At 42.1% G+C, this 22,480-nt stretch overlaps 1 protein-coding gene across 6 annotated transcripts; it reads right to left on the reverse strand.

Annotated features, from left to right (window-relative positions):
- Positions 1-1,413: 1,413 nt before the first annotated feature.
- Positions 1,414-17,829, reverse strand: LOC134348653 (retinol dehydrogenase 7-like). Of its 6 annotated transcripts, none has more exons than XM_063052387.1 (5): positions 17,749-17,829; positions 16,267-16,581; positions 6,850-7,108; positions 4,734-4,897; positions 1,414-1,915 (listed from the first exon to the last, which is right to left on the reverse strand). In XM_063052387.1, the coding sequence occupies exons 2-5, from the start codon at positions 16,577-16,579 to the stop codon at positions 1,692-1,694; spliced, it is 960 nt and encodes a 319-aa protein (XP_062908457.1). In that variant the 5' UTR covers positions 16,580-16,581; positions 17,749-17,829; the 3' UTR covers positions 1,414-1,691. The 6 variants fall into 6 exon arrangements, with proteins under 6 accessions (XP_062908457.1, XP_062908455.1, XP_062908458.1 ...); XM_063052385.1 differs by having other exon boundaries at positions 16,267-16,587; positions 17,749-17,811; XM_063052388.1 differs by having other exon boundaries at positions 17,739-17,804.
- Positions 17,830-22,480: the final 4,651 nt, after the last annotated feature.

A 22,480-nucleotide genomic window follows, 5' to 3' on the forward strand; every position in this document is an offset into this window, starting at 1 on the left:
ATCAATGTGATCTCCAGTGACATTGTTCTGACCAAATATTTTAATTTTTAATGTTTAATTTTGCACATTATTTTGAACTTTGTAAGTGTTAAGATAATTGACTGTTCATTTCTTTTCCAAAGATACTGCCTGTCCTGCTGAGTTCCTGCAGCATTTCATGTGTACTACTCTGGATATCCATCATCTGCAGAAACAATCACTTATGTTTAAAAATTGAATGAGCTGGTTTTTTTTGGCCACAGATTTCAAACACTTTCCAGAGCCTACAAGCTTCCTTTCAGAGGGAACGGTCATCAGAGAATAATCACAAAGCATTATTATGGATTTGCTTCTGACTAGGTTTAACAATGAATTACAGATATATAAATAGTTATTTGTTCTGTCTTTTTTTCCACCAAACATTGTCTATACTTTGGGTTCCTGTCAGAAAATGAAAAGAATCTTCAAAGAGAAAGATTGTGTGGGCATAGGTATACCGTGAGCATACAGTAATCTGCAAAGGTCATAAACAGTGCCCACCAAAAGTATTCGCCCCCTCCCCCGCACCGGGAGTTTTCATCTTTTATTGTTTTACAACATTGAATCGGTGGGTTTAATTTGGCTTTTTTTTTTGATATTCAGTGACTTGAAAATTTTATTGTATCCAACTCCTGACTTGTGCTTTTCAATAACCTTTTCACAGAGTTGTTTAGAGTGTTCTTTTGTCTTCATGGTGTAGTTTTTCCCCAGGATACTGACTCACCAATAGTTGACCCTTCCAGAGACCAGTGTATTTTCACAACAATCAATTGAAACACCTTGACTGCATACAGGCCTCCAAAAACAAATCTCCATTTAACCAGCTCTGTGACTTCCAAAACCAATTGACAGCACCAGTGATTACTTGGTGTCTCATGTTAAGGGGGAGGGGTGAATACTTACGCAATCAGTTATTTATGTTTTATATTTGTAATTAATTTAGATCACTTTGTAGAGATCTGTTTTCACTTTGCAATTAGCCTGCAGGCATTTCATCAGCAGTCGAGGTAACATTCTCAGTGCAGAGTTTTTGGTGTTTCTCTCTGGGACTGCTCACATTTAGGTAGGAGTCCATTGCTTGCCTCGGTCCTGATTGGCTACCCCTCCAGCTGAACTTGAATTACTGTCACCGTCCTGTAAACTTAACCAGTCTGGCCATTCTCCTCTGACCTAATCATTAGCAGGCATTACTGTAATCATTACTGTCTCTCACTGGATGTTTCTGGGAGCTCTCTTTACACAGTTCTCTGTAAACTCTAAAAAGACTTGAAAGGATTCATTCACTACCTTCCAAAAATTCAACTGGGTGGCTGAGGAACATTTCTTAACATTTGTAAAATATATATTTATACAATACAACAAACTACAAAATCAAGAAAGACACATAAATCAATTTGTGACCTTTTATTTTTGACCAGAATATTGAAACGTCAGCAGTGATAAATGCCTTTTAATTGATAACACCTCAAAATCCACACCTCAAATTTACTCCAAATTTTGATTCTATTCTCCAAAATCTTTGATAGTTTTGAAAGTTAAGATACTGACTGACACCAGAGAAAGGAATAACATTGCCTGTTTTCTATGATACAGAAAGAAAGGGATCACATCATATTTTACATTCGTGTCACTAGTACTATTTCCTCTTCATCATACTCAATCCCAAAACAATGCTAAAAGAGAGCTTTTGCTGGCTTGATTTTATCTCTACTGAGCAGAAAATCAGAGATAGCAGTTGGCATGTAGGAGAGAGGAATCCAAAAAATCTTTGCATCGATTCCAGCAGAGTACCGAGTACGAGGATGAAGAGAAGTCAGAGCATGATTCAGGCACCACACCACTTTCATCAAATCTGGGTTTAATTGCTTCTCCACTTTGGTTGTCAGTTTTGAAGAGACTGTAAAACAATATGAAAAGTACATTTAAAGAAAAATGTTTTTCAACTATGATATTGATAAGCTGCATATTTAACAGATGGCAGAGTATTAGAGATACATATTGTTTGCACAAAGGAAAGGTGAAGTGTTTTCAGATAGATTTTATTTTCCTAGGAGTCTGCTAATTTTTGTGATGAGTTGTTGACTTGTGCAGTAAAGGCTCACTCTCGGTGTTATGTTTTGTAACTCCAAACCAGGAAGATCTGGGAGTCCGAAACAAGACCACAAGACATAGGAGCAGAATGAGGCCGTCTGGCCCTCGAGTTTGCTCCGCCATTCAATCATGGTGGATCCTTTTTTCTCCTCCTCAACCCAGTTCCCAGCCTCCTTCTTATAACCTTTGATGCCATGTCCAATCAAGAACCTATCAATCTCTGTCTTAAATACACCCAGCAACCTGGCCTCCATAGCTGCAAGTGGTAACATGATTACAGTGAATGGCGGTGCTGGCTCGACGGGCTGAATGGCCTACTCCTGCACCTATTGTCTATTGTAACAAATTCACCACACTGGTGAAATGTGGTCTAACTCTGAGCTTACTTTTAGCGAGGCGCACGTGCATCATGTGGTAGCGTGATGACATTTGTAATTGCCATAGTTTTACATTTTTACAAAACTGTTTAATCAATCAATATATACACAAGATTACTCAAATATTGTTGAAATACACAACAACCTGTATGCTCTCACAAGAGGAAACAGGTGGAGTTCCTGCCTCTTCTCCAAGAAATGGTTCTTGCTACCTGAAATCAAACAGGAAGTCCCTGACAGACCTCAATTTTTATATCTCCAGCCTCTCACTCCAATAAAATCCCATTTTATTACTCCTCGTGTCTCTTGTAACCCAGGTGACTGAGGAAGAATTTAATGGATTCTTTTTCTTCAATTGATGCTGGGTATATCGGCTTCCTCTCCTTCTAGGAGACTGCATGCAGCTGCTGCTAGTGGGCTGGCGGTTTGAGGAACTGGGATGCAACCATGCAATCTAGAATGAATGGACCATCTGTACTCCTTCCTCACATTCATTTTGCATTATTACGATATATAGAATTACTGAAACTGTGTGTATTAACGCTCCAAATTGTGGTTCCATTCTCTGAAATCTTTGACAGTTTAAAATCAAGATTCCTGACTCACACCACCGAAAGGGATAATGTGGCCTATTTTCTATGATACAGGAAAAAAGGAATTTTTAAATGAAATTTTACATCAGTGTCACTATAGACTATCTACTATTGTGTCAATAGTTTAAAGTCTACAGACACAGCAGTAAATAAGGTTGAAAGAGTACAGAGAAAATTTACAAGGATGTTGCCAGGTGTGGAAGACCTGAGTTATAAGAAAGTATTAAATGAGTTAGGACTTTATTCCTTGGAGTGTAAAAGATTGAGAGCAGATTTGGTATACAAAATTAGGAGGGGTATATGTCGGGTAAATGCAAGCAGTCTTTTTCCCACTGAGGTTGGGTGGGACTGCAACCAGAGGTCATGGGTTAAGAGTGAAAAGTGAAAAGTTTAGAGGGAACCTGAGGGTTGTAAAAGAGTGGAACAAGCTGTCAGCCTCTCTCTCTCTCTCCCTCTCTCTTCTCTCTCCTCTCTCTCTCCCTCTCGCCCCTCTCTCTTCCTCCCCTCCCTCGATGGAGGAGGGAGAGAGAAAACCTGCCTGAGGAACCGAAGTGCTGATTATGGACTGTAGGTTTTCATGGGACTCCAGATCCGGGTCTTTATGGGGGCTTTTGCTATTGCTTGTGTAACATTCAGTTATATTGGCTCGTGTATGTCTCGGGGAAATCCAGCCCAGCATCCGCCTCAACACTCCCCACAGGGTCGGTTGCCGCCCGAATCAATCACAAACATCAATCATCAGCCAGCACACCCAGTAAATTTTAACAAATACACTTTACAGATATTACTAATTCTATGACATTAATATACATTTGATACAGAGAGGAAAGTAATGAAAAAAAAGGCGCCAACATTTATCAAAGTCCAAGTTCTTTGCGCGCTACGTTGGAGCTCAATTGGACTTCAGACGACCACCCTAATTCCGTCGACTCACGGCTCGGGACCACCCTGAGTGATCGACGGGAGTCTCTCCACACGTCTGCGGTCTTCCTCGTCTCTCCTCTGACTCCCCGCCAAAACTCAGTCCACAGTCATATCATACAGCATGGTATCCGAAAACAAAACGATACATAACCACCCATTGGCTAATAGAACCCTGTTATCTCATTTTAAAGTAAAACAACTGTTAGTGCAAACTCTCTTCAGCGTTAAAGCACAACAAAGCCGCATTCCCCAGATTAACATAACAAAGTCGCCATTTTAAATGTAATAAAACAAAGACCCCGTACACTTGCATGATGGGAGGGTGGTGGGGTGGGGAGGGAGAGGAAATCAGTGCCTCAGCTGCTGCTTGTGCATGGAAGGTGTGAAGGAGAGGCTGGGCTTTACGTTTCTGATGTTTCTATCATTCATTCTTTGGGTTTTATTGTTTTGTGAATGTCTGTGAAGGTTAAGAATTTCAGGCTGTATACATTCTCTATATTAAATTGAACCAATTCATTTGAACAATTTATATATAAACATAAAAAACTCAAAAAATGGATTTTGCATTTTCTACACTATTCTGCTATCTCCAGGTGAAGCATAGCAGTGGATGAATAATATTTATTAAGAGAAGCTTCCTTTAGGTAATGTATCCATTTGGATCACAAGTTCATAATTGGATATCTTTAATTAAAAACATCTAAATATATGTAAGATAAAAACAACTAACCTTTATCTGTGAAATCATGCCCATATTCTTCTTGTACGTCTGGTGGTAACCTACTCCACAGCCTGTTCATTTGCTGCACTATGTAGTCCATATTAGTCAAGGATGTTTTGAAAAAACCTGGCTCAATACAAGCTACTTTCACTCCAAAACACTTCACATCTCTCCTGCAAAATTACAAATTAAAACCATCATGTTGTTATGAACTTTTATCTACCGGCTTTTGTTTACTTTGTCCTTTTTTATTTTATGTATTATAATGTTCAAGCTGCTTTAAATGATAGACTATGAGGGGACCCAGTCAATCTTTTATGAAGTAATAATAATAATAATAATAACAAAGTTATAGAGCATCTTTCCTACAGAAGATGTAATTCCAGGTGATTTACAAAGAGTAAAGATTAAAAATGAAAATAAAATACAAAATGATGTTCATTAAAAAGAAGGTTGAATAAGTAGGTAACACACACAAAATTCCTGAGGAACACAGCAGGCCAGCCAGCATCTATGGAAAGGTGTACAGTCGCTATTTCTGTTGAGATTTCTGTCTTAAGTGTTCCCAGCGATCTGGCCTCCACAGCCATATGAGGCAATGAATTTCACAGATTAACCACTCTCTGGCTAATGAAATTCCTCCTCATCTCTGTTGTAAATGGACGTTCCTCTATTCTGAGGCTGTGTCCTCTAGTCTTAGACTCCTCCACCACAGGAAACGCCTCCGCATACTTCCTGTCCAGGCCCTTCAACAATCAATGTTTCAATGAGATCACCCCTTAATCTTCTGAATTTCAGTGAATAGACATCTGAAGCCAGCAAACACTCCTCATATGACAAACCTTTCAATCCCAGAATCATTTTTGTCATCCTTCTTTGAACCCTCTCCAATATCAGCAAATTTTATCTTAGATAAGGGGCTTAAAACTGCTCACAGTACACCAAGTGAGGCCTCACCAATGTTTTATAAAACCTCAGTTACATCCTTGCTTTATATTCTAGTCCTCTCAAAATATATGTGAACATTACATTTTCCATCCTTACCACAAACTCAAATAAAAAATTAACCTTTATGGAATCTTGCATGAGGACTCCCAAGGCCCTTTGCACCTCAAATTTTCTCTCCTTTTACATTATTCCCACTATTTCCCTCTTGCCAATCAACCACTGCTTTATCCACACGAGTATCTTTCCTGTAATACCATGGGCTCTTAGCTTCTGAAGCAGCCACATGTGCGGCAACTTGTTAAAGGCTTTCAGAAAATCCAAGTATTCAACATCCACCAATTCTCCTTTATCTATCCTGCTTGTTATTTCTTCAAAGAATTCCAACAGATTTGTCAGGGCAGTTTTTCACCTAAGGACACCATGCTGACTTCAGCCTATTTTATCATGTGTTTCCAACTACACTGAAACTACATCCTTAAGATTATCAACTCCAACATCTTCCCAACCACTGATGTCAGACTAACTGGCCTACAGTTTCCATTGTTCTCCCTCCTCCCTTCTGGAAGAGTGGAGTGACATTTGCATTTTTCCATTCCTCCAAAACCATGCCAGAATCAATTGGTTCCTGAAAGATCATTAGCAATGCCTCCAGAATCTCTTCAGCTACCTCTTTCAGAATGCTGGGGTATATACCATCTGGTCCAGGTAACTTAGCTACCTTCAGACCTTTCAGATTCCCAAGAACTTTCTCCTTAGTAATGACAACTTCACTCACTTCTATCCCCTGCCATTCTCAAATCTCTGACATACTGCTAGTGTCTTCTACAGTGAAGACTGATGCAAAATACCCATTCAGTTCATCAGCCATTTCCTTCTTCCCCCATCACTACCATAGAGTCTAAAGGGAAGAGGAAATATACAAGCACTCTGGTCCCTGACTCCAGCCGCAAAGATGACAAATTTCCTGGCCCCTGGTGCTCTGGTCCCCAAGCCCTGGTACCAGGTCTTGGCTCAGGGCTCACTCTCAGTTCCTGGCTAATATTCAGAAGCAGGAGCAAGTCGGATAGTGAACCACCAGGATTCCCAAAAAACAAAATGCCAGATTAAAAGAACTCTACTCTATTATGTTAATACATAAACAGAAGTATCAAGGAGAGCATCTTCATTTCAAACTCACCTGAGACTGTCATTGAAGGCTTCTACACCAAATTTAGAGATGCAATATGGTCCACTTACAGGGCTGATCCTTCCAAATACACTTGCAATATTCACTATTCTGCCTTGTGCCCGCTTTATCAGTGGAAGTACACTTAGTGTGACCTCAATAAGTCCAACCAGGTTGACATTCAACACAGCTCTGAAATCATCTATCATAAGCCAGTCAATAGGTGCACTGGTGTTCGTGATGCCAGCATTGTTAACCAGCCCCCAGAGTCCTATAATTGTTGAAATGAACAAAAAAAAGATTTAATGTCAGATTACCCTTTATTATAATTGATTGGCCCCTAATAGTGTCTTGTGATTTCACACATAAAACCCACATTGAAGCCAAAAAAAATTATATTTTTATATATACACACACACACACACACACAGACACACACACACACACTTATATGCAGTCCACATACAAAACGTTAATGCTGTTGCCCTGGTGTTACAGGTTCATCATGCTCCTTGTCTTATATTTAAATTCTTGGTGGAGTAATGGATGAATAGTAACTATTAAAGTGTTTAATTAATTTAGAAGTGTTGGTGCGTGGCCAAGAGGTTAAGGCGTCAGTCTAGTGATCTGAAGGTCGCTAGTTTGAGCCTAAGCTGAGGCAGCGTGTTGTGTCCTTGAGCAAGACACTTAACCACACATTGCTCTGCGATGACACCGGTGCCAAGCTGTACCGACCCTAGTGCCCTTCCCTTGGACAACATCTGTGGCGTGGAGTGGGGAGACTAGCAGCATGGGCAACTGCCGGTCTTCCATACAACCTTGCCCAGGCCTGCGCCCCGGAAACCTTCCAAGGCGCAAATCCATGGTCTCACGAGACTAACGGATGCCTATTATAATTGATTTAGAAGGATAAGCTGAACACTGTGTTAATGAACACATATTGTTTGAATAAAACACAGGCATGAGAACAAAAGATCAAAGAGTTTGACTGTTTCTGGGTCTCTCTATGCTTATCACACTTGTATTTACTGGGGTGCCTTTCACTGATTTTTTGTACTTTGCACTGACTGGAAGTCACGATCAGAGCTTGGACCCAGGGGTGGTTTCATGAGTGAGTCGAAATTCCGAGCTCCCCGTGACACAGCAACAAGTAGTATCTAAGAATCGTGAGCTCTGAACTCTTTGTATTTTGTGTGCTTTATTTGTGCTTTCTATTTTATGAAAATAAATAGGCTTAAATTACTTTATTGTTCTTGTATGCTTGTTAGCACATCTCCTGGAAACACAGATTGTTTGGGTCTAATCAACCAAACCCACTACACTCGCTCAAAAGACTGCAAGTGCCACAGATCAAAAGGATGCCAGGAATTTAATGGAACTGACTCGCACTAGATGCAGGGACACCTTTTCTGCCTTCACTCAAGAGCTTTCCCCGTTTCCTTAAGCTAGGCAGATAGGTAGACTCCATTCCCAGTGTAGTTATAGTTTGAAGACTGTTTTAATGATCACCAATATATCACAGTATGCAAGCAGCTGAGTGAAAAGACAGTATTTTAGGCATTCTCACAAAAGACGGATTCAAATATTGATCAAAACTCCCTTGACTCCAAACAAAGTGCTTCCTGCTTCAGAATGGTCAATCTGATGATGACGGTTAGTTGCCAACAACACAAATAAAAGTAATCAACAACAGCTGCAAACTTACAATTAGGCATTGAGAGCTCGTAGCTAGAAATAAAACAGCAAACTAAATGGGTGGGGTGGGAGGGGGTGGACATAACAGTACCTCCACCCTCCAGAATCAGAAAGACAGGTGTGTTAAGAGGGCCTGAAGGATCACTGGGGACCCGAGTCACCCCAACTCACAAACGGTTCCAGCTGCTACCATCTGGGAAACGGTACCGTAGCATAAAAGCCAGGACCAACAGGCTCCGGGACAGCTCCTTCCACCAGGCAATCAGATGAATTAATTGATGCTGATACAATCGTACTTCTATGTTACACTGATTGTCCTGTTGGATATACTATTTGTTATAAATTACTATAAATTGCACATTTAGACAGAGACGTAACAAAGATCTTTACTCATGTATATGAAAGATGTAAGAAATAAAGTCAATTCAATTCAAAAGTCTAAGAAATAAATTTAATCACGGCAGTGGATTCCAATTAATTGAGCCATCGGTTAATCAGTCTCCTATTTGACACAAAGAATAAAAACAGAAAATCGAGAAAACAGCCAGGATGCCCTTTCTTTATTTGGAACATCATGGTGTTTAATTGGGACAGGAGACTGTTGCTGAGCTGTTCCTAATTAGAGTCAGTTAACTGATGGTTTGTCTCTTTCTTTGTATACCTTTTAAACTATTTCCATGAAACTTTGACTTAATTGTGGTACTCACTTACCTGAGCCAAAATGTACTGTTCCTGCTCTGTCCTAACCAACCAGAAATCAAATCAGAACAGTCACTCCAAAGACAACACGGAATTCAATCAACCTACAGAAAATGTCAGCAATACTCTTAAGAGCATGGAAACCATGTCTAACAAAGGATTCATTTATTGAGATAGAGTGTGAACAGTCCCTTGCGCCCCTTAAACCCACGCCACTCAGAACTCCCCCGATTTAACCCGAGCCTAATCACAGGACAATTTACAATGACCAATTAACCTACCAACCAGTACTTCCTTGGATCGTGAGAGGAAATGGAGTCACCAAGAAACCCACATGTACACGGCGAGTACGTAGAAACTCTTACAAGCAGAGGCGGGAACTGAACCAGGGTCAACCGTATTGTAAAGTGCTGTGCTAAACACTACACCACCGTGGATCTCCTGCCTTTGGAGGCAGAGCACAGGAGGATAACATGACATCCCCTTAGACTCAATAGGATGAATGGCCTAATTCTGCTCCTATTCTTTATGGTCTTATGAAAACATCCGTGCAAACTGTAACAGAGTTAATGCTTCAGATCAAAGACCCTTCATCAGACGTAGGTCAATGAGAAAATAAATTGGTTTTCAGTTGCAGAGAGGATTGGAAAGGCATGGAATTGGCAGTAGTAATATCTGTATATTTGCATGCTCCTGAATCATTGATTGTGTGCCTTCAGGCTTCTGTACATCCTCCCTTATGGTAGGAATGAGAATGAAGCATAACTTGGGTGGTGGGAGTCCTTAATGATGGATGCCGTCTTTTTGAGGCATTGCTCTCTGAAGGTGTCCTGGGTACTACGGAGTCTAGTGCCATGATGGAGTTGACTAAGTTCACAACTCTTTGCAGCTTGTTTCAATCCTGTGCAGTAGACCCCCCCCCCCACCCCAATACCAGACAGTGATGGAACCAGTTAGAATGCTTTCCATGGTACATTTGTAGACATTTGTGAGTGTTCTGGGTGACAAACAATTCTCCTCGACCTTCTAATGAAATATAGTTGCTGCACTTAATACTCCAAATGTGACCCAACTACTGTTTTACATGCTTCAACATGAACTCCCAATTTGTACACTCAATGCCCTTCTGCTATCTTTACCATCTCATCCACCCATGTTGCCACTTTTAGGGAGTTATGCAGCTGCACCCCAAAATCCAACTGAAAGCCTGTGTCCTTAATAGAAACATAGAAACATAGAAAATAGGTGCAGGAGTAGGCCATTCGGCCCTTCGAGCCTGCACCGCCATTTATTATGATCATGGCTGATCATCCAACTCAGAACCCAGCCTTCCCTCCATACCCCCTGACCCCTGTAGCCACAAGGGCCATATCTAACTTCCTTTTAAACATAGCTAATGAACTGGCCTCAACAGTTTGCTGTGGCAGAGAATTCCACAGATTCACCACTCTCTGTGTGAAGAAGTTTTTCCTAACCTCGGTCCTAAAAGGCTTCCCCTCTATCCTCAAACTGTGACCCCTCGTTCTTGACCTCCCCAACATCGGGAACAATCTTCCCGCATCTAGCCTGTCCAATCCCTTTAGGATCTTATACGTTTCAATCAGATCCCCCCTCAATCTTCTAAATTCCAACGAGTACAAGCCCAGTTCATCCAGTCTTTCTTCATATGAATGACCTGCCATCCCAGGAATCAATCTGGTGAACCTTCTTTGTACTCCCTCTATGGCAAAGATGTCTTTCCTCAGATTAGGGGACCAAAACTGCACACAATACTCCAGGTGTGGTCTCACCAAGGCCTTGTACAACTGCAGTAGTACCTCCCTGCTCCTGTACTCGAATCCTCTCGCTATAAATGCCAGCATACCGTTCGCCTTTTTCACCGCCTGCTGTACCTGCATGCCCACTTTCAATGACTGGTGTATAATGACACCCAGGTCTCGTTGCACCTCCCCTTTTCCTAATCGGCCACCATTCAGATAATAATCTGTTTTCCTATTTTTGCCACCAAAGTGGATAACTTCACATTTATCCACATTAAATTGCATCTGCCATGAGTTTGCCCACTCACCCAACCTATCCAAGTCACCCTGCATCCTCTTAGCATCCTCCTCACTGCTAACACTGCCACCCAGCTTCGTGTCATCCGCAAACTTGGAGATGCTGCATTTAATTCCCTCATCCAAGTCATTAATATATATTGTAAACAACTGGGGTCCCAGCACTGAGCCTTGCGGTACCCCACTAGTCACCGCAATGCTCCTACCATTTACTTTCCTCTTGCGTTTGACCTTCTAAAATGCAACACCTTCACTTCGTCCAATGGTGGGGGAGCCTAGGGCCAGAAGGCACAGCCTCAGAATAGAGCGCTATACATTTAGGATGAAGGTGGGGAGGAATTTCTTTAACCAGAGGGTGGTGAATCCGTGGAATTTATTGTCATGGGCGGCTGTGAAGGCCAAGTGGTTGGATATATTTAAGGCAAAGGTTGGTGCATTCTTGATTAGTCAGGGCATGAAAGGTTATGGGGAGAAGGCAGGAGGTTGGGGCTGAGAGGGAAATGGATCAGCATTGATGGAATAACAGAGCAGACCCAGTGGGCTACATGGCCAAATTCTGCTCCTATGTCCTATGGAATTCATATTGAATTTTACACACAGGATTAATTCCATGAACATGCCTGTCCCAAGCCTTTTAAGCTGCCTTTTCATTTTTTGTTGCTATTATGATACATGGGTTTCACTTGAAAGGCTAGCATTTGCCTTCCAAATTGATATCCCCTTCATAAAGATATGGAGAACCATCTGCTTGAACTGTTGTATATCGGTTGAAGATATGTATGTTGGTTGCAAGTTGCAGGGTTTAGATTCAATGATGTGGAAGTGGCAACATATTTCCAAGGCAGAATGTGTGTGATTTCGAGTCAATGGTGTTCCTATAAGCATGCTGGCTGTGTTTGGGAGGTACTAATGGACAAGCGTAGATGAGCACCAAAAAGACAGTCTGTAATGATCAATAAGCAAACTGTTTAGAATCAAATGACCTTGTCTCATGTCTCAGGGTGGAGTGTGTCTGCACCCAGACCACCTCTACCCCGGCATAATTTCTCTGTTGCCTGACCCACTCCCCTCCCTCGGCGCCCCACTGTCGCCATTCCTATTTGCTCTTGCCAGATTTACATACTTGCTCCCTGCTCCATGTTGAGAAATACAGTACTGTGCAAAAGTCTTATACACCCTGGCTCTATGTGTATGTGTATTTTATATTTATATATAAAAGCCCCTTCAAATAGAGAATTTACAAATATGGAATATTACTGTATGCCTTTTCAGTTCTGAAGCAAATGTGATGGCTACCCTTTATCTCTTTTACCAATCAACTTCCCACTCCCTCCCACTCTCCCAGTTTCAATTATCATCGGCCACCTTGCACATCTTCCTTCCTTCTATCTTCTTACTCTGAATTCTCCCCTTCCTTTCCAGTCCTGAAGAAGGGTCTAGGGGCAAAACGCCAACTGTTTATTCATTTCCATAGATGCTGCTTGGTCTGCTGAGTTCCTCCAGCATTTTGTTTTGTAGAACACCTTAACACTTTTTTATCTTCTCTATTTGGTATTGCACTGTACTACTGCCAGAAAATTGACAAATTTATCAACAAAAGCCAGTGATATTAAAACTGATTTGATTACTGAAGATTTTCAAAACACATTTACTGCTTTACATTTTTAAACATATGGTGATATCACCTGTCATGTGTAAGAACATGATTGGACAGAGTTATGAGCATGCGTAGAAATGAGAGAATGATCTAGAAACTGTATGTTAAAGACGTACTTGCTGTTGTAAATAAAAGTTCTAGCTTTAATTCTTCCAGAATATGGTTTGTTCTTAGTAACCCACGATACGTGTAAAGAACACAACATGGTGTCAGAAGTCGGTCTGGAAGAATAATTCGTTTCGCTAACACGGCAGAAGTGAAGATAATCGAACAAAAAGAGCACAAACTTTTTCGTTGTTTGCTAACAGCTTTAAAAATGGAAGTTCTGTAATCCCCATCAACGCTTCAGCTGACTGGAAACGTAGCTGAAAATTGGAAAAGATTTAAACAGCATTTTGAAATTTATTTATCGGTGATCGGAGCATAAAATAAAACAGAAAAAATGAAAGCAGCGATCCTACTCCACGTAATAGGGGATGAGAAAATGTAGATAATTTGAATCTAAAAGTGTTAATCAACAAATTTGAAGCATTTTGTATACCGAAGTGTGATGTGACGTATGACTGCTACAATTTTTTCTAATGTCGGCAGAGACCTGGTCAAACGATTGATCAATTTGTTAGGGAGTTGAGAAACCACAGTAAAAGATGCAAGTTTGCAGAGTTTACAGAGTCTCTCATTAAAGACAGAACTGTTTGCAGCATTCTGGATAATGGTCTGAGAGAAAGACTATTAGAACTAGATTTGAATTTGGAAAAAGCTGTGGCACTCTGCAAAGCTCCTGAGTCGGTGACGTCACAGGCTAACGAACTTTTTATTGAGAATTGCAACCTTCATGTTGTTCACAAACATATTAGAAAAAATAATAAAACGGCAACGAAACCGACAGAGAACAAGATGTCATCTGAAAGGAAAAAACTTTGTGATCACTGTGGGCGGGAGCACTGACCTAAAAAGTGTCCAGCCTATTGGAAAATGTGCAACAACTGTGGTAAGAGTAATCATTTTTAATGCTGTTGCAGAAGTAAAACGGAAATAAAGCACGTAAATGCTGTGCTTGAAAATGTATGTGAGTAGTTTTATATAGATGTGCTTTGTGAAAACAAACAAGTAAGAATGAGTGGACTTTGCCATTGCAAGTGAACCGAAATATTATTCTGTTTAAATTAGATACTGGAGTACAAGTAAATGTTCTTGCAGAATCTGAGTTTAATGCATTAAAGCCAAGACCAAAGTTACATCAGACAAATATAAAAGTGACTGGGTATTCAGGTGCAGACATTCCAGTTAAAGGAACATGTGCGGAAAAAGTATCACACAAAAATATTGAGCACATACTTTCATTTGTGGTAGTGCCAAAAAATGTACAGTCAATATTGGGTTTATCTGCCTGAATTTGGTAAAAAGAGTCTTAGGCCTGGACAGTGATACAGAGTCAGAATACAATGGACAGAGGCTAAACTTGCCGGTACAGTACAATACGGATCTGAAGCCAAAGAGTGACAAGAATCAGGATCCAATTGAAGAAGTGAAAGCACAAGTGAAGGAATTGAGAAGTTTTATTGAAATGATGAAGTCTCAGCATAAAAAAGAAATTACACAGTTAATGGATGAATTGCAATTTCTTCTCAAAGACTTTAAGAAACAGCCAACTTCAGAGTTTTACTTAACTGTTGCAGACCGGACGAAACAAGGAAATAACAACGAAACACAAGAACTGTGTTAACCACTTAGAAGGTCTACTTATGTTCTTAAACCCCCAGAGAGACTGTTCGAGAAATGTTAAATGATGCTTCTGTTTGTTTAATGTTGCTAATTGTTTTTCTTTTTAAGGAAAGGAAGATGTGGTGACATCACGTGCAAGAACGTGATTGGAAAGAGTTATGAGCATGCGCGGAAATGAGAGAATGATCTAGAAACTGTATGTTAAAGATGTACTTGCTGTTTGCTGTTGTAAATAAACGTTCTAGTTTTAATTCTTCCAGAATATGGTTTGTTCTTAGTAACCCACGACAGAACAGATTAGACCCTCTTTATTTGAGAAACAGGGACAGTTCACATTAAGCAATATGATCTAAGACAGGGGTTGGCAACCTACGGCCCGCGGGCCAGATCTGGCCCACAAAGGTATTTTGACTGGCCCGCAAGTAAATATTGAGATACTATGCTTATCTGGCCAGCGAGCAGTGTTTCCTTATTCTGAGTGTTTCACACAACCAACTGATGGACATGCATGGCGTCCTGTTACACTGGACCCAGGTTCCGTTTGGTTCCAAACCAAACACTGGTATATACGAATATCGGGAAGGCAGACTACCTTATTAATATGTATTAGATACTCTCCGTGCATGCACAGGTTTTCAGATGGGATCATTCAAATTTGTAAACAGAAACAACGTCACTGTGTTTTAACAAGAAATCCACGCTAAATATCCAGATATTTACATGTGCTACGATACTTGTTGAATAACTCGCGTTTTGAAATACAATCAAAAAAATTCCAACGGCAATGAATGCAAAACGCAGGAAGGAAGACGCTGAGTGCTGTAAAAGCAGTGAAAATGGAGGAGCTACCCGTGCCAGCTACAAAGTCTCAAAACGTATTGCAGAAAAGATGAAGCCTTTTACAAATGGAGAGTTTGTCAAAGAGTGCTTACTGGCAGTGGTGGCTATTGTTTGTCCTGAAAATAAATCTTTATTTGCAGCTATCATCCTGTCAGCAAGAACGATCACCCGGCGAGTTGAAGAAATGTCAGCAGATGTGAAAAGTTGTTTAAGGGATGCCTGCAACGAATTGCATTTTTTTTTCAATTGCGCTTGATGAGAGGACAGACTTGAGAGACACTGCTCAACTTGCGGTGTTTGTGCGAGGACTGACCTCAACTTTTCAAATTTTTGAGGGGTTTATTCAATTAATTCCTATGAAGGCTACGGTTACTGGAGCAGACATTTTTGAAGCTTTGCTGAAAATGATGTCAAAAATGAAACTTAATGTGTCGAAGCTAATTGGCATCACAACTGATGGGGCACCAGCAATGGTGGGACAAAAAAACTAAACTGAGTTCTGTGATTACTAATTAGCAACCTTGGTTAAGCACAAATGGTTTTCTAGCATGTGTTATTCACTAATTTGAGGCAAAACATAACTAGATGTATTTAAATGGATAATTCCAAAATTTCAAAATTTTTAATGGCATTTATCTGGCCAACTGTCCGCTCATTAATACGTGATCCAGCCCACAGAGGCAAAAAGGTTGGCGACCCCGATCTAAGAATTGACAATTTCTATATGGCAAAGCTGAAGGTTTAAATTTAAATTACCTTTTCCCTTTACCTCTGATTTTACAAATTCTGCCGCCTTCTCAATGCTCTCAGACTTGGTAACATCAAGTTGAATTGTTTTGAGTCTCGATGATGTCCTGCTCTTCAGTTCTTCAGCACCCTTCTCAGTAAAACAGGCAGCCAGAACGTGGAATCCCTGCTGGTCCAGACGCTGGGCCAGAAGATTTCCAAAGCCAGAGTCACAGCCTGTGATGTACACGTGCTTCTCAAATATATTTGTTATCTGTTTCCTGTCTCTGTACCGCCAGTACAGGAAGCAAAGCACCAGCGACAGAATCAGATAGCCAAGCATTTCTGAAACTCGAGAAAAACATGCAGCATTTCAGAAACTATTTCAATTGTGTGAAGTCATTGAAAAATAATTCTGAGGTTCAACAAGTGCACTGGGGAACACAAGAGTCCAGAAAATTTGATGTAGTTTATTGGTAAGATTAGATCCTACTGTAAGGGAAATATAGATATGGTGATGAATTCTCAAACTAAGAAGTGACTTGCCTGATCGGGAGTCTTTCGTGAATGAAGCACAAGTGTCTGACGATGGAAACAATATTGTGAAATGTGATGTTTCATCGTCTTTAGCACACTGTTAAGCTACAAAAGCTTAACTGGCTTTTCCCTTTAGTCATAGAAAAGTACAGGTAAGAAAGCGGCCCTTCGATCCGTCCAGTCCATGCCGAAACCATTTAAACTGCCTACCCCCATTGACCTGAACCCAGACCATAGCCCGCCATACCCCCACCATCATAAACACTGAAATCCAGCTCGCACGCACCAGTTGTGCTGGCAGCTTGTTCCACACTCTCACAACCCTCTCAACAAAGAAGTTTCCCCTCATGTTCCCCTTAAACCTTTCATCTTTCAACCTTAACCCGTGACCTCTGATTGTAGTCCCACCCAACCTCAATGGAAAAAGCCAGCTTGCGTTTACCCTATCGCTACCCCTCATAATTTTATGTACCTCTATCAAATCTCCCCTCTACCTTGTACATTACAAGGAATAAATTCCTAACCTACTTAATCTTTCCTTATCACTCATTTCTTATAAACCCAGGCACGTAGAACTTAACGCTGATAACTTCAACATGACGTTTTTGAAAAGTCAAATAAGGGTTTGACATGTACAATAAGTGGTCAGGCACTAGACAGGGTTGATGAACAGAAAAACCTCGACCCAGGTTGGGCACGTTTTATCGATGCATAGGAGGCTGTGAGGTGACCTAATTGAAATATACAGGATTATGTGTGCGATACAGAGAGGAGCTCAGAATTGCATATGGTGACGATATGTACTTTGATAATAAATTTACCCAAACTTGTTGCAGATGTGGTCATCACGAATCGCAATGGTCTCATCAGCTCCCACATCAGCCGCTACAACACACCGCCTGATCCTGTATCCTTACTTCATTTCATTAGTTGCAATTTCATTAGTATCCCGGTACCAAACGTACCTGATCTTACCTGCTATCACCTGTCCCACAGACTCACACAATGGCTACTGCAAAGGCGACTCCGGAATCTCCGGAGATAAACGATCAGAGCCCCCACCCTATCTCTGTCCCCTCCCACAATGGGAGTTCCGCTTAAACTTCACTTTTTATTGGCCCATGTGAAACTCGAAGCAAAAGGTTCTCGCAGGGAATCTCCTCGCAGCCCGTTTCCGCTCTCGACAGAAACGCTAAAGCAAAATTAACTATTCATAATAAAATATTCACAAGAATAAAGCGTTCCACATCTTTTCATTCTTTACGTTCATGGTTAATGATTTCCATACTGGTCTAGCGCTGTTGTCAGTCACATGGCGCTCTCCTGTTTTATATTAAATACTACAGGAATTGAGTTTCCTCACCACTCCCTCCCCGTTCGGCACTTCCCTCTGCACCAGGAGAAGAACCCTACACCTTGGGCTCGCACAGATTTCATCATCGCTACTCCAAAGTGAAAAGTACTCGCAACTCGCCCCCGTTTTCGCTCAAGCTACTCCAAAGTGAAAATCTCAGACTTCCAAACGAAGAATGTGCGAACTGAAATCCGTGTCCGCTTTCGCATTGCCATCCCTGGTACTGAGGTCCACAGGTTATCACCAAGTCAGATACACTGGACTCCTAAGCAGACATTCTCCTCCAAATTCCGTCATGTGAAGAGCTTCTCCGGGTGGATAAAGGAAAAGATTCAAAATGTGCTCGAGGCCTCCTGGAAGCAATGTGCTGTTAAATCCCGGTCAATGTCACTCACCCATGCTACGCAGGCAATCCTAAATACAACCTAAATTCTGAAGTTCTATGACTCTATCACAGCACCCGAGCAGTGTACAGAGTTGCTGACTGCCTTGTCACAGGGCTGCAAATCTTGTAATCTTTTTCATGAGTTGTTTTACTATAACACTTAAAGATCAATGTTTGAAGTAAATATTACTATCAAAATACACGTATGTTACGACATGCAACCCTGAGATTCATTTTCCGGCGGGCATACTCAGCAAATATACAGAACAGTAACTAGAACAGGATCAATGAAAGATCAACTGCAGTGCAGAAGACAACAAACTCTGCAAGTGCAAATGTAAATAAATAGGCAATAAATATTGAGAACATGTGAGGAAGAGTCTTTAAAAGTAAGTCCATAGATTAGAAACATAGAAAATCTACAGCACAATACAGGCCCTTCAGCCCACAAAGCTGTGCCGAACATGTCCTTACCTTAGAAATTACCTCGGGTTACCTATAGCCCTCTATTTTTCTGAGCTCCATGTACCTGTCCAGGAGTGTCTTAAAAGACCCTATCATATCCACCTCCATCACCTTTGCCGGCAACCCATTCCACGCACTCTGCACCCTCTGTGTAAAAAATTTACCCCTGACATCTCCTCTGTACCTGCTTCCAAGCACCTCAAAACTGCTTCAGCCCTGGGAAAAAGCCTCTGACTATCCGCATAATCAATACCTCTCATCATCTTATACACCTCTATCAAGTCACCTCTCATCCTCCGTTGCACCAATGAAAAAGGGCCGAGTTCACTCAACTGATTCTCATACGGCATGCTCCCCAATCCAGGCAACATCCTTGTAAATCTCCTCTGCACCCTTTCTATCTGCAGTTTGTACATTCCCCTCACTGTGACGGCGTGAGTTTCCTCCGGGTGTTCCTGTTTCCTCCCACAGTGCAAAGACGTATTGGTTGGTAGGTTAATTAGTCATTGTAAATTGTTCCGTGATTGGGCTAGGATTGAATCGGCGGTTGCTGGGCAGTGCGGCTCAAAGTGTCATGGTCCGGTCCGTGAACTCCGCATTCCGGTTCACGGTCTGGTCCTTTGATCCGTTTCCCATTGTTCTGTTGGGTGTTCTATTTAAGGCACATGATTCTTGTTTGGGCAGACAGATAACTACCTCCAGAGACTAGGGCTTGGCTGCTGGATTGTTCCTGTATAAACCCCCTGTCTGAATCCCTTTTCTGCCCCTTCCTCCTGACTATCGACCTGTGGCTCTGACATCAATTGCTGTGAAGTGCTTTGAGCGATTGTTTATGGCACACATCAACTACAGCCTACTGGTCAACCTCAATGCTTTGCAATTCGCCTACTGGAGCAACAGGTCAACGGCAGATGCCATCTCTCTGCCCCTACATTCCTCCTTCGAACAGCTGGAGAATAAAGATGCATATGTAAGGTTCCTTTTCATTGACTACAGCTCTGCCTTTAATACCATCATTTCAAATGAACTGATTCCTAAGCTCCAGAACCTGGGCCTTAGCACTCAGATCTGCAGCTGGATATTCAACTTCCTCACAGACAGGACCCAGGCTGTAAAAATAGGGGACAAGCTCTCCTCTACAATCACGCTGAACACTGCTGCCCCACAAGGCTGTGTACTCAGCCCCCTGTTGTTCTCACTGTACACCCACTGCACAGCCAAGTTTCCATCAAACTCAATATATAAGTTTACTGATGACACCACAATTGTAGACCGTATCTTGGGTAATGATAAGTTTGAGTACAGAGAGGAAATTAAGAACCTGGTGGCATGGTGCGAAGACAATAACTTATCCCTCAACGTGAGCAAGACAAAGGAATTGGTTGTTGACTTCAGAAGGAGTAGCAGATCGCACGACCCCATTTACATCAGTGGTGCACAAGTGAAACAGGTCAAAAGCTTTAAGTTCCTCAGGGTCAATATCACAAATGACCCTGACTTGGTCCAACCACGCAGAGTCCACTGCCAAGGAGGCCCACCAGCGCCTTTACTTCCTGAGAAAGCTAAAGAAATTTGGCCCGTCCCCTAAAACCCTCACTAATTTTTATAGATGCACCATAGAAAGCATTCTTCTAGGGAGCATCACAACCTGGTATGGAAGTTGTCCTGTCCAAGATCGGAAGAAGCTGCAGAAGATAGTGAACAGGGCGCAGCACATCACGCGAACCAATCTTCCATCCTTGGAGTCACTTTACACCGCACGTTGTCGGAGCACTGCTGCTAGGATAATCAAGGACACAACCCACCCTGCCAAAACACTTTTCATCCCTCTTCCCTCCAGGAGAAGGCTCAGGAGCTTGAAGACTCGTACGGTCAGATTTGGGAACAGCTTCTTTCCAACCGTGATAACACTGCTGAACGGATCCTGACCCGGGTCTGGCACATACCCTCCAAGTATCTGGACCTGCCTCTTGGTTTTTTTGCACTACCTTACTTTCCCTTTTCCATTTTCTATTTATGATTTATAATTAAAATTTTTACTATTTACTATCGATTTGTACTCCAGGGAGCGCAAAGCGCAGAATCAAATATCGCTATGATGATTATACGCTCTAGTATCAATTGTCTGGTGACAATAAAGTAAAGTATAGCCTTGCCCTGAAACCAGTATCTGAAGCCTCACCTTACCTCACCTGTAACCTTTGCCTGCACTGCTGTCAAGTTCAACTGTCGGAGCAAGATAAGGAACTGTCTATTGTTGTTTTGAACTGTCTCTGTGTCCATGCCTTCACAAGATAGGTCTGGCCATTTGCCGCTACCTAGTGTTGGGAACCATCTCGTCGTGTTCAGCATTCTGTGTATGAGTCCCAGCCCTACGTCCCGTTCCCAAGGAAGGGTCCTGGCTCTGTGTTCCATGTTCCTGTCTCTGAAGTCCAAGACTCTGTGTTCCTGTGCTCTCGACCAAAGCTCTGCGTTCCCGTCTTCCCCAAGACCAAGGCTCTGTGTTCTGTGTTCCTGTCATCCCAAGTCCAAGATTCTGAGGTTCCTGTTGTCCCAAGTCCGAGGCTTGGCTGTTCCTGAGTACCAAGTCAAGGCTTCGTATTCTCATCCCGTCCATGTGCCTTGTCCTGTCCATGTGGCGCCTCGTCCTGTGCAGGGGCTGCCTGGTCTAGTCCCGTCTCTCAAGACAACGTCATGTCTTCGCCTAGTTCCGGAGTCTAAGCCCGAGTCAAGACCCAGGTTCTGATCCTTGTCCATTCTCCGGCCCGGAGTCCGAACCCAAGCCTCATCACGTCCTCGCCTCGAGGAACCCAAGCCTCATCACGTCCTCGCCTCGAAGCACCCAAGCCTTGTCACGTTCTCGCCTCAAGGAACCCAGGCCTCGTCATGTCCTGTAGCCACGTCATGTCATCGCCTAGTACCAGGGTCTGAGCTCGAGTCAAGACCCAGGTTCAGGGTCCTTGTCCAGTCTCTGGCTCGGGGTCGAAGCCTAGGCTCCTAGTTCCCAGTTCCTTGTCCTGGTCCCGCTTTCCCAGCCAATGTCCTAGCCCAAGTCTGTGTTCTTGTCCCAGCTCTTAGTCTGCGTCCAGTCACGTCCCTAACTCTAGTCTCTAATCCTGTCCAGTTCCTAGTACTTTAGTGTCTGTGTCTTGCATTTGGGTCCGCACCCAGCGCCGCACCAGATGACACAAAGGGCCGGAAGGGCCTCTTGCGCACTGGATCTCAATAAGTAGAGAAAAATAACTTTTTGATATTAATTTGACTGAAAGAGGGCAGGATTCCATTTGAGTCAAAGGATATGAATACTCGGTTGCAATATTCACTCTATTGATACCCAGAAGGATTGTTTCAGGAATTACAAAGGGATCAGTCATGTTCTTATTAACTGACAAAGCAGGTAAGAGTGGTTGACTTGCATTCTCCTGCTCCTGTGACATATATTTTATTCGTGATTAAAATAACAGATTAAAATTGGAGTAGTTTTATCAATAAAAGTATATATT

Source organism: Mobula hypostoma, chromosome 6 (assembly GCF_963921235.1).
Source record: "Mobula hypostoma chromosome 6, sMobHyp1.1, whole genome shotgun sequence".
Classification (NCBI taxonomy): domain Eukaryota; kingdom Metazoa; phylum Chordata; class Chondrichthyes; order Myliobatiformes; family Myliobatidae; genus Mobula; species Mobula hypostoma.